The sequence below is a fragment of the Populus euphratica genome, unplaced genomic scaffold (genome assembly GCF_000495115.2).
Source record: "Populus euphratica unplaced genomic scaffold, PopEup_1.0 scaffold6.1, whole genome shotgun sequence".
In the NCBI taxonomy this organism is placed as follows: Eukaryota; Viridiplantae; Streptophyta; class Magnoliopsida; order Malpighiales; family Salicaceae; genus Populus; species Populus euphratica.
Window position 1 is genome coordinate 4,407,743 of NW_011499849.1, and position 11,693 is coordinate 4,419,435.

Genomic DNA, 11,693 nt, shown 5'->3' on the forward strand with positions numbered 1-11,693 from the left:
CAGGACTCTATTATGTCGAGACAAGATTCTTGAATGCATTGAAATTCAGAGGGATATAAAGTCTATGGATAAAGAAAATCATCTTTGGATGCGTACCTTTGGAAGGCTTTGGCAAGGGATAGATCTCTACTTGTTGCTACTTTCTGCTATGGGGTTATGTTTGTGCCCTTGCATGGCAATTTTGTTTATGTAGTATCAGCTTTTCTCTGACCCTTTTGAGTTGTTAGTTTTTCCTTCTTCATGCTTTAATGTATTTGCCTATCACAAACAAAATCACTGAGTTGTTTCCATGAGAACTCATTATGATGAGATAAGACTTTCTAAGAAAAATATGTTCAGAGTTTCTTGATTTTTTACACTAAAAGTCATTGTTCATGAGAGAGAGCAATAACTTCCAAGATTTATCAGGAAATTCATCGCTTGTTAACATCTGGATGTCTGTATCTTTCAATTTAGCTCTTCCGTTTGTTTAAGATCTTAATTAATTCATTTAGTTTAGCAAAACTTTTAGGAACCTCTTTACCACTCTTCTGCTTTTATTATTTGCAATTAAGCTAAATAAATATCATAATTAATATTAAAATGTTACGAAAAAAAAAAACATGTTGGCTTCTTCCCCTAGCTGTATATATAAATGTATCACATATATAGATCGATATTCAAATCAAACAAAAATGTCAAGTGCTAGTACTGCCACCATTTTCCTCCTCCTGGCCATAGCAGCCACCACCAGCTTTTGCCTTCAAGAATTGGAGAAATCAGAAAACTTCCGAACCCAAACTGATCAAGCTACTGAAGCTCTAGCTTTCAATGTGAAGTCCGGTAGAGGGCTGAAAAGGAGTACGTATATCTTAATATGGCTATTTCACTTGTATATGGCCCCGTTCAAAGAACTTTTTTTTCTTTTTTAATGATAATTAAGGTTCCTAATTAACAAATACCTCATTTATTTTATTGTTATACTCTATGCCAAAAGCAATTTCAAAAGACGCCAAAATTCTCCAAGTTCCAAAAATTAAATTTCTTTTCTGATTTTGCATTTCAGGAAAACCAAACGGGAAAATTCTGACATCATGGAATCCAGAAAATTCGAAGGCGGACTACGTGGTGGCACAGGATGGCTCTGGTACACACAAAACAATCAATGATGCCCTTGCTGCACTTGACAAAACGGGTGGTAACCGGAGAAACCAAAGGGTGATATTCTACGTTAAAGCAGGGGTGTACAATGAGAAAGTGGTAATTAAGAAAAACATGGAAAATTTGATGTTTGTGGGCGATGGCATTGATAGAACCATTGTCACAGGCAACAGAAATGCTAAACGCGATGGACATGCCACGCACGAGACAGCTACATTCGGTAAGATCATTGAAAGCGGAGCATGTACTTCAGATTGTACAATTTGTTGTTGTTGTTTGTCTTTTCAAGCGCTGAGAGTTAAGATCAAGCCCTGTTTCAACAATAATATAGATATCAAAACTTTAAGATTTTAATTACTAATTGATCTCCTATTTTGTGCAGGTGTACATGCAGATGGGTTTTGGGCTAGAGACATGACATTTGAAAACACAGCAGGCCCCGACGGAAGCCAAGCAGTGGCACTAATGGTGAGTTCAGAGCACTCGGTTGTTTATCGTTGTAGCTTCAAGGGTTACCAAAACACACTCTATGTACGATCCAAAAGGCAATTTTATCGCGACTGCCATATATACGGCACTATCGATTTCATATTTGGCAATGCTGCGGTGGTTTTGCAAAATTGCGACATCTTCGTGAGAAAACCAAATGACAACCAAAAGAACGTGATAGTTGCACAGGGAAGAAAAAGCCCTGATGAAAACACAGGGATTTCTATTCAAGGATCGCGAATTAGGCCGGCCCCGGATTTCATCGGCGTCAAAAACATCCCTACTTTCCTAGGCAGGCCATGGAGAAAGTATTCCAGGACAGTGATTTTTGAGACGGACATTGATGGCTTTATTGATCCAGCAGGGTGGTTACCATGGGACGGCAGTGTTCATCTTAATACATTGTTTTATGCAGAGTATAACAACATAGGCTGTGGTGCATCTACAGAACACAGGGCAAAATGGCCTGGCTTTCACGTCTTTAAAAGTTGGAAGGAGGCTAGCCCTTTTACCGTGAATAAGTTCATAAAGGGAAGCTCATGGATTTCTCAGACGGGCGTGTCCTATAAGTTGGGAGTCTAAAGGCCTCTCTTTTCGTCCTAGTAATGTGGTGTTTACCATAATAGTGGTTTCAATTAGAGCATCAAAATTGTCCTGTAAAATAAATGATATTTTTGTAATGGTGAAGGAGACAAGTTCATTGCAGAGTTCTATATTGTTAATGTTGAATCAATTCAGTAGAAACACTCAACACTGGAACTTCTTGGATAATAGCTCTCCGAAATTGAAGATTTTCTCTACGAAGTTAATCTGTTGTTGCAAAAAAAGTAAACTCAATCTTAATAAAAATTAAAGCCGGTAAGCTCTCCCCGCTCTTGATTTCTTGCCGTCGTCTCTGCCCCTCGACGAGCTCTGCTTCTTCGTTAAGACCACCAGGATAAGATCCATCGCCTTCTTCGCAGTAGCCTTTACATCATTTTCTTATCACCACTACCATACCAACCAGCCAACTGATTCTGTTACGATACTTTACTATTTTTATTCACGTGTGTTGCAGTCTCTGGTAATGCCATCTCTGTATTTGGTGAAGAGTAACCGTACATAGCCTGAAAATGGCTAATTTTAATACTGAAATGATAATTGGAATCGTAACACCATTTTATTATAGATAAAAATAAATTATTATGAATTTTTTTTTAAAAAATGGATAAAAATCTCTTTTGTTTTCAAGTTCAAATAAATACAGAATCAAAGAGGAGGGAGAGGAGTACAATGAAGCGGGTCTTGTGGACGGAGGAGAGATCGGAGACTTGTTGATTAGAAACGATGTCGTCAAGGAGAGATTTGACGAGTTTCCACTCTTGTAAGAAGTGCTTTCGGAGAAATCTCTCTTTCGAGTCGTGTTCATCTTCGTCGTCTTCTTCTTCCGTTGGGGCAGGCATTAGAAAATTGAAGAGAGGGGGTGAGAAAGGAATGCTTGCTTGCTTCTGGGATTGAAATTGAATTCCCGCCTGGATTTATTTAGCACTCCTTTTCTAAATTCTGTATGGACCCCACAGAGTCTCGATATGGAATTAAAAATCAAGTTTCCGTTGCCGGGACTTGAACCCGGGTCGCTCGGGTGAGAGCCGAGTATCCTAACCAACTAGACTACAACGGATTTGTTGGATAAACGTGGCAAAATATTATATTTATATATTTTATTAATTATCGACCAAACTAGTTTTTTCAACCATTTGAATAGTAGATGTGGAGGATATACGTTCCTAGTCCAGCGAATAGCATAATATACAAGCCGGGCCTTTGGGTGAACTTTGTTGCATTTGCAAATTATAGTGTATAGACTAAAAATGTTAATATATGAGGTATTGTTTCTAGCACCACCCACTTGTAAAATGTTTACTCAATGCCCAGCTTGCTTTATGATCTCCACGTTATTGCCTCAATTCTTGCTCTTTTTTTATTTTGTTGTACTAAAAATGAGCTTTAAAAACTATCATTTTAAGACATTAAAAGCGTCACCATTTGAAGCTTGCAATCTAAACAAGATAGATAGTATAGTTTACTCAGATGACTAAATGCATATGATATTCATAAAAAGTGCAGGTTGGATGTCCAAAAGCTACTAAAATCCCATGTTACCTATTTCTAGTCTAATTAAGTAGATATAGTATTTCCTTACACGCACTATGTCCTATGCTGCAAATCATAAATATATATATATATATATATATATATGTGTGTGTGTGTGTGTGTGTTGTTGATAGGTTTTCTTAGCATAAAAAGATTAAAACTATATGGGAATTGATCTAATTAACTTGATAAGTTCAAAAAAATTGAGTAATTGATAAAAATATAGCTTTATTTAAAAAAAATCAAAACAATAATTTTTTTTAAATATTAAAATAACAATATATTAGATAAACTCGAGTTAACCTACCATATTTATTACTCAGGTCATGAGACTCTAATAACCCTATAAAAATTGAATAAAATAAAATTATTAAACACAATTCTCATTTAACATAATGTTGAAGGATGAAAATTAAAAACAAATTTTAACTGAAAATTAAACCAAGTCAAATGGCTTGAATAACTAAAGTGATTGCACTTTGCCTCTATATTCTAGCATGGGATCGAATAACCTCATAATACATCAATTAAAATAAAATATAAAACTTGATTCTTAATTAATTTAATATTAAGAGATAAAATTAAAAAAATCAACTAAAACAACACAAAAAAATACGATTCAACAAGCCTAACTCGCGACTAGGATTATAAAATCATAATAAATCCATAAAAAGCAAATTAATAAATAAATACACACACACACACACACACACACATATATATATATATAAACTCAATTCTCAATCAACTCATTATTGAAAGATTAAATTAAAAAAAAAAACTCAAGTTAACTTGAGTTAACCTACCATATCTAAGTCAAGAGAATATAATAACTTTACAGAAAGCAAATCGAAAAAAAATATATAAAGTTCAACTATCAATCAATTAAATTTTAGAGGATAAAATTTAAAAAGTATATATTTAACTAAAAAAACATAAAAAAAAAAACTCGAGTTAATTTGTCTGCATGGTTGTTTAGATTAATTTTTTCAATGTGAAAAAAAATATTTAAGTATTGCTAAAATATTTTCTAATAAGAAAAAAAATTAAACTATATAGAAGTTAATCCGATGGGATGGAATAGATGAACTTAAAAGATTTAAAAATAATCTGGATATAAATTTTTTATTATTATTGAAAGATATAAACAACAATTTGAATCTAAATTAATGAAACTGGAATAAACAAACGGATTAAAAAACACAGCATGTGCAGAGCAATACTTAATTCCCCTCCTCGTTTATTCTGTTAATAATAATAATAATAATTAATAAGAAGCGGAGGTTAGACACATCTTTTGGAGGGATCAGTGGGCTCACAATGGAGGACTAGTGAGGTTTAAGGCTTAAACAGCCCGCTCTCTCAACTATAATGTCTTTAAAGAAGGAAAGTAGATTTAAGCAAGACTTGCTATTTGAAACCGTGTAGGATGCAGGCAAAAACTTTCTTACACGGAACGGAAAAACAAATGATAATGTCAGCATCTTACGCAAAACGATGAGATTACTATTTAGTTATTACTGATTCTTAAAGGTGCCTTGTTCACTTTGTATATAATTGTACAGGAAATTGACAGAACCTCAAAACCAGTACACAGTAAGAAATCTTGAACAGCAAAGTTTGATTCAGAAACACAAGCAAGGTTTACATGTAGCCTTATGGCTTGTGCCTTGCAGCGTACTGCTGAAACAAGGCTAATGCATTGCTCGCAGTCTGTGCCACATTCAAAACCTTGGCCTTGATTACAGCCTTTAACTTGGTCATATCCTTCCCCGGTAACTCATCCACACAAGTACTGGCATCAGTCATGGCAGAGCTTACCCAAGTCTCGAAATTACTCACGTGCCAAAAGACGTCACCACCACCCGCAGCACCTGGATGTTCCAGGCGATGGAGCTCTCTAACTGATTGGCTAAGTTGATCCACGCTGTCACCAATTTGATCCAAGCAGTCCTTCACAGCCTGGTAATCCTTAGATTTCATTGCCTTGAGCTCCTTGACCACTTTCAACATGAATTTTCTTGTTTGGAGGGCCTTGTATAGGCTCACGGATAAGGCAGCTTGGGCTAGTTGTTGAGGGGTTTGTATTGTTGAGTTTGCAAAGACTGATAGGTATTGGGTGCATAGGGATGGATAAAGGGTCTTCGTGCACGCAGTCTCGATATAGGCCCGAGGCCGGGAATGTCTGGCAAACCTTGCTGGTTCCACTGTGCCTGAAATGCAAAATATGGATAGTAGCAGAAGCAGTATGGAAAGGCTGAGATGATTCATTCTTGTTGAAGCTAGTCGAATTGAAGGAAAGGAAATGTGTCTAACACAGAAATGAACTTTCCGTTGAGAGCAGAGGAGGGGGTAAGGCTGTATTTATAGAGAGGCTGTCACAGGCTAAAACTTCATAACTTGGATCTATCTTGCACTTTACTCGTAAATAATACTCAATTATGAGTCCTTGAAAGAAGCCTGATTAGAAAATAGGATTATGCCTATCCGGGTTAGTCAAATGATTAACCCTAAACCTGCATTATCGAGAGTATCTCGGATCTGCAGTGATGAAAAACGAACCTTGGCACGAAGATGATGGTTATCCGAACCTTCATTTTACCATAAAACACTGGCAGGGTTTCTCGGGAAGGGGCACGCACGTGCATTTTGATGGTCAACATTTTAGGTTCTTCATGTTTCTTAATGGCTCCGAAAGTTGGATCCATTATAGTATTATACAGTAGTGGCGAACTGCCGATTCCTTACATGATAAATCAAATTGGTAAATCACGTCAACTTTTTACCAGTAACGACCAGAATTCGTGGGATCAACGGATTATTTGTTTCCTGCCGTTGGATCGGTTGCACCGGAGAGGGTTCAGCGATGCCCGTGGCGACCTGTCTATAAACATGGCAATAGCTATTAATTTCTGATAAACAGTCTGGTCAAAATTATCTTTAAAAAATAAAGTCGTTGTCATAAAAAAAATCTTTCAAAATATTTTTTACGAGATATTAAAATATTATTTTTATTATTATTTTTAAACAATTATTTTTAAGTTAATTTAACATAAAAAATAATTAAATTTTATAAAAATCACGGTTGGACAGCAGAGACAAGCCGTCTCCCACTTTGACACGTCGCAACATGTGCTTCTGAACCTGAGTAATCTTTCAGCAAGGATCAGCCACAATCTCTATCAAATCCACTTTTTTTTATTATCCTGTGGATCCTTGTGCATATCTTGCATTGTTCTCCAGTAACATGATTTGTCTTACATATTATTCAATCCAAGCATCTAGATCCTCCCAGAGATCATACCACAATTCCAAGGGAGATGGGCCTTCACATAAGTAAATGGCACTGATTTTCTCAGTGACAATTTACTGATTTACTATCTGGAACATACAAACCCAGGCAAGATCATGAAGCAGAGACACAGAGTGGGGCAGAGAAGATATGAAAGCTCATCTCTTCTCATCTCTTTCAACGAGAAAGACAATTACATAAATTACAACATTATAAAGGAAACACAAATTGAATCCAAACACACCACATCAACAACACAGCAAATATTTGTTCAGGTTTGGTAATCATTCGGCAACCTTCACACCTGAGAGATAAACACGGCTCTGAATCACACTGCCTCCTATCCAAAACCCAGGCATAACCATTAGACCAACCCTAGGTTTTGGATCATTTTCATCCAATATCAGGTTTTTTACAACACTTTCCATATAAACCTCTGAGAACTCATTTCCTCTCTTAACTTGGAAGACCTTAACATTTGGATCAAAGGAATAAGCCAGCCTGTGCAAAAGCCAGATCGACTTGGCCAGTTTCAAGAACACCTGGTAGAAAGGCGTTCTTGGATGCCCTCCCCCATTTATATAATTTCGCTGATCTAAATTTCCAAAGAATGAAGCCTCCATCTTTGGGTGAACCACCACCAGGTACTTGCTCCTGCAGAATTTCCCAAAAGCAGAATCTGGGTTCTGACCTAGCATGTCCAAAGGATCCATTTCCCTCATAGAAAGAAATTGGTGGAAGAAAGTCTCCTTTGAAACTGCCCCACTGTCTACTTTAATTGAGAAGTTCTCATGCTGAAACCCACTGAACATTCTTTGACATATATGAGACTCAAATGCATACTTTTTGTGGGCTCTCTTTGCATAAACAACGTTGGATTCAATGGAGTTAGCTGCAGCATCAAGATCCCACCCGGCTGCTTTCATCATGTTGATCAATGGTTTAGAAAAATCATGAATGGCTTTGAAAGCAGTTTCTACAGCAGATATGAAGAGATCCGGGGTTAGATCCACAGAATAAAAACCACTTTCATCTCCAGAGCCCTCTGATTCTTTGGTTGACAAGCCCCTGAGTTTAAGATTCTTTTCCAGTTTTGCTCTTTTCTGGTTTGCCTCCTCAATCATCTGCTGCAACTGAAGAATCTCAGAATCTTTATTCTGAATTTCAGATTGGAATTTCTTCACCATAACCTCATATGTTTTGAGCAGGCTCTGCTGTTCTTGGATCTCTGCAGCTAACCGAGAGTCCTGAGGAGAAACACATATTGGCTTGGGGTTGTTTTCCCTGTAGAAATGCTTGAGCTCGGATAGATTTTTCAGCTCGGAAATTACATCTTTGTCAGCAGCTTGTATCTTATCAGGATCGTAGGGAGTGTGAGCAGATTGGAGCTGGATGTAAGCTGATTTCAGAGAGGAGATGTTGGTAAATATTTTGGATATCAAGGCTTCCAAAGCTTCTGGATTTTGATTTGCAGAATCTTCCATGGGTTGAGGGTGGACCTTTTGACTGTTGCTCTCGCGGGGTTGATTATCTTTCAACCCAGTGGGTAGCATATCTACTTTCAAAGGATGGGCAATCTAGTTGGATTCCTTTCAAAAATACAACAGTGTGGCACAACCTGCAAAATCTCACATAAGTAATAATGATATCCAAGACTATCAGCAATGCAAGAAGCCATAACTCAAGCAATTCCCAGTAATATTTCACACATGCTAAATCCAAAATAAGCCTAAACTACGTCCACATTACAGAGCAATATTTTCAGATATTGGTCGCATTTCTAAACTGATCTTAATTCTAGCTCATGCACCATCGAGCAACCAGGATGAAGAATGTTGTGTTTGCAAATAATGCAAGAGCAATCTTGTCAACAGTGATTATTTCGCTCCATATAGCTTATGAAAAATGATAAAAATGTTTGATGAATAGGTTCGAAAATTGAAAATACTGCTTCCTGTTGCTTACTATACTCCACACTCACAAGGTGATAACCCAAACATTGTTAATGAATTTTTTTTTTTTTTTTTTTTTTTGGTAGGGGGGGGGGGGGTGTCCATAAAAGCAACTAGTAACAAAGGACTGAAGAAACCAAACCAAAGATGTCATAAGGCATATATCAACATGATCCCAACAAGGCAAGAGAGTCACAATGCACAATACACAATCAATCACTTCTTTTTTTAGTAAAAAATTGCACTGGCAGGATTTGTACCAAAAACTCATTCTGGCCTAAGCCCTGATTGATTGGAGACAAAACATCCGCTTTAGCACTTGGACAAGAACCTAATGGCCTCTCAATCACCAAAATGATTGGAGGGAAATCATTCTATGCTCGACAGGTGAGCCCATAAAGTCAGGAGCCAGGACACAGTGCTCCAGCTAAAACCTTAATATGGTTAGAGAATAACGGGAACTATATAAGTCAGGGATTGACCTAGATCACAACAAGGCTTAATGGATGTATAAAAGATCTAGCACCAACTCAGTTATTAAACACTCAATCTGATTGCAGGACCTTATTTTGGCACAACCAACTGAAAATATAAGAATTTTTAGGGCTAGTTTGCAGAAAAACAAATTTTAGCTCTCTGAGTTTGGAAGCAAAGGTAAGGCTGGCAAAAAGGTAGAAGTGAGTAGAAGAAGAAGAAAAGACCACCAAGCATCAATCCAAAAGGTCCTTTATCATAAAAGATACGCTGTTGACTACCACATTATAGCATCTGAAGAGAAATTCTCAAACTGAGTCCACCTTCAAAACAGACCAATTTTAAATAATTTCCTCAAACTTACTTCTTTTTCCAAAACCCCAGATTTGATCGGTTTTTATCATCAAGCCCTAAAATGAAATAACTCAATTGACTAAAGTCGATCCTTGGTAGAAACTTGGAGTGAAGTGAAGATTCAAACTTTAAATATATGTGAGCTTCTGGCAACTCACTTAAATGATGTGAAATCTCAGTAGAAACTAGCACAGAAAAGACAAATTCAAACTCTTATGTATATCATGCGCTTGCTGCAATGACTCGTCTAAGACTCCAGACATGACATATACTCCCAGATTATACTCAGTGACACCACTTATCAGCACGTCAACCATGCGCATATGATACAGTGATCAACTTGGTTGGGAAAAGGGCAAGTCACAGCATGGACCAGCAGTTGAATCATCCAAAGATCAAGCTTCGAGAAGATGTAGAAGAAGCCAAAAAAGAAAAATACACAAATAACTAGTATTGTAAGGTCATAACCTAGCAGTTTCACTCTTTCTGTAGCCAAAACAAAATCAAAACTAAAACTCTTCAAAAACATTCATAAAAGTTCAAGTTTCTGTGCCGTAGAATTATATTCCTTCTCACTTGATAGCTTATTTAGAAAACGAATAAGAAAAAGTTCATCCGAATCATAAACCACTTTGAGCTGCTTGCTCACCTATAAAGATCAGAAGGCACCCTCAGAATGCACCCAGCTAACATAATACCCGTCGACCTAAAATAAAAAAGCAAAACACAACCAGTTCATTGTCATCGAATCTTGAAAGTTCCATCAAAACCCTAAAAGTAAAGCACAAAAGATTCCAAATTCAGTACCCATCCAGTTTAATTGGGCGCAAAGGAAGTTAGATTGCGGGGCGAAAGAAGATAAATACCTGATCGGAGATGTTTCCGGGGACTGGCCGGAGGCTTGAAGGGCAAGGAGCCGGTGAATGTAATGGAGAGTTTGGTAAAGTTGAGGTTTCAACAAAAATATACCTATCTCGGGAACTCTCTTTGTTGCTTTACTAACTTTCTAATTCTGTGTTTTTTTTTTTTCCGTGGGTTTTTAATAAATAAATAGATAAAATCGTTGTCTTTATTTTGAAGAGTTGAGGAAAGTGCAGGTAGCGCCGTGCTTTTTGAAAATTTAAAATAATTTTTTTATAATTTTAATGATTGATATTAGAAATAATTTTTAAAAATAAAAATATATATTATTTTAATATATTTTTAAAAAAACAAATACTATTGTATTTTTAAATATCACCGAAATGTTGGTGTAACCTCTGATGATGAGTCATGAAAACATCCAATCTTATTTGCTTCCATTCCCTTAATAACAATGATAGAAGATTCACTATTTCATAATAATTCACCATAATCACTTGTATCCCATGCTTTCTTTTTCTTAACTCATTCCTCTTGCTTGGAATATTTTTATTTAATTAAAAAATAATTGAAAAGATAAAGGTATTCATTGGTACCACTATGGTTTCTGGGTTTTCTGTTTTTTATTAAAAAAAAACAAAACCTTGTTTGAATGACCTATTGCGTTCAAACCCGGGCAAGCCAAGAACATCCCTTGAACCGTGGGCGCACGCGCGCCTGTGCTCTTGGCCCTTCTCTTCCTTTTAAAACAAAACCCTATTTATAAAAATAATAACAATACGAACAATATTTGAAAAAATCATTCAACTATACTCATGGTTTTTAAATAAAATTATAGTTTTTTACGATAATATTTGCAAATTACTTTGAATTATTATGTATGAAACTATACGAACAATTTCTTTTAAGAAAGTTACATATGAATATATTTATTATTTATTATTTATTATTTATTATTTATGGTTCCTTATATTTTTTTCCTGAATTAATTATTGTCT

The 11,693-nt window shown here is 36.2% G+C and overlaps 3 protein-coding genes and 1 non-coding gene across 4 annotated transcripts; 1 reads left to right on the plus strand and 3 right to left on the minus strand.

The window, feature by feature from the left end:
* Nucleotides 1–674: 674 nt before the first annotated feature.
* LOC105120857 (probable pectinesterase/pectinesterase inhibitor 36) lies at nucleotides 675–2,272 on the plus strand. Its single transcript, XM_011019232.1, has 3 exons — nucleotides 675–840; nucleotides 1,046–1,360; nucleotides 1,523–2,272. The coding sequence occupies exons 1-3, from the start codon at nucleotides 675–677 to the stop codon at nucleotides 2,209–2,211; spliced, it is 1,170 nt and encodes a 389-aa protein (XP_011017534.1). The 3' UTR covers nucleotides 2,212–2,272.
* A 944-nt stretch (nucleotides 2,273–3,216) lies between these two features.
* TRNAE-CUC (transfer RNA glutamic acid (anticodon CUC)) lies at nucleotides 3,217–3,289 on the minus strand. The gene has a single exon. It is a non-coding gene; the product is annotated as a tRNA-Glu (tRNA).
* A 1,764-nt stretch (nucleotides 3,290–5,053) lies between these two features.
* LOC105120793 (21 kDa protein-like) lies at nucleotides 5,054–6,706 on the minus strand. The gene is made up of 2 exons (XM_011019173.1): nucleotides 6,325–6,706; nucleotides 5,054–6,044 (listed from the first exon to the last, which is right to left on the minus strand). The coding sequence occupies exon 2, from the start codon at nucleotides 6,031–6,033 to the stop codon at nucleotides 5,419–5,421; it is 615 nt and encodes a 204-aa protein (XP_011017475.1). The 5' UTR covers nucleotides 6,034–6,044; nucleotides 6,325–6,706; the 3' UTR covers nucleotides 5,054–5,418.
* Nucleotides 6,707–7,188: 482 nt separating this feature from the next.
* Nucleotides 7,189–10,873, minus strand: LOC105120794 (uncharacterized). The gene is made up of 3 exons (XM_011019174.1): nucleotides 10,701–10,873; nucleotides 10,484–10,540; nucleotides 7,189–8,672 (listed from the first exon to the last, which is right to left on the minus strand). Exon 3 carries the CDS (start codon nucleotides 8,605–8,607, stop codon nucleotides 7,339–7,341), a length of 1,269 nt encoding a protein of 422 aa, XP_011017476.1. The 5' UTR covers nucleotides 8,608–8,672; nucleotides 10,484–10,540; nucleotides 10,701–10,873; the 3' UTR covers nucleotides 7,189–7,338.
* Between the last annotated feature and the right edge of the window lie 820 nt (nucleotides 10,874–11,693).

Coding starts and splice junctions, on each gene's coding strand:
- LOC105120857 (XM_011019232.1), top strand. CDS start 675: ATGTCAAGTGCTAGTACTGCCACCATTTTCCTCCTCCTGGCCATAGCA. Junction 841..1,045: donor CGGTAGAGGGCTGAAAAGGA/GTACGTATATCT, acceptor TTTGCATTTCAG/GAAAACCAAACGGGAAAATT. Junction 1,361..1,522: donor GCACGAGACAGCTACATTCG/GTAAGATCATTG, acceptor TATTTTGTGCAG/GTGTACATGCAGATGGGTTT.
- LOC105120793 (XM_011019173.1), bottom strand. CDS start 6,033: ATGAATCATCTCAGCCTTTCCATACTGCTTCTGCTACTATCCATATTT.
- LOC105120794 (XM_011019174.1), bottom strand. CDS start 8,607: ATGCTACCCACTGGGTTGAAAGATAATCAACCCCGCGAGAGCAACAGT.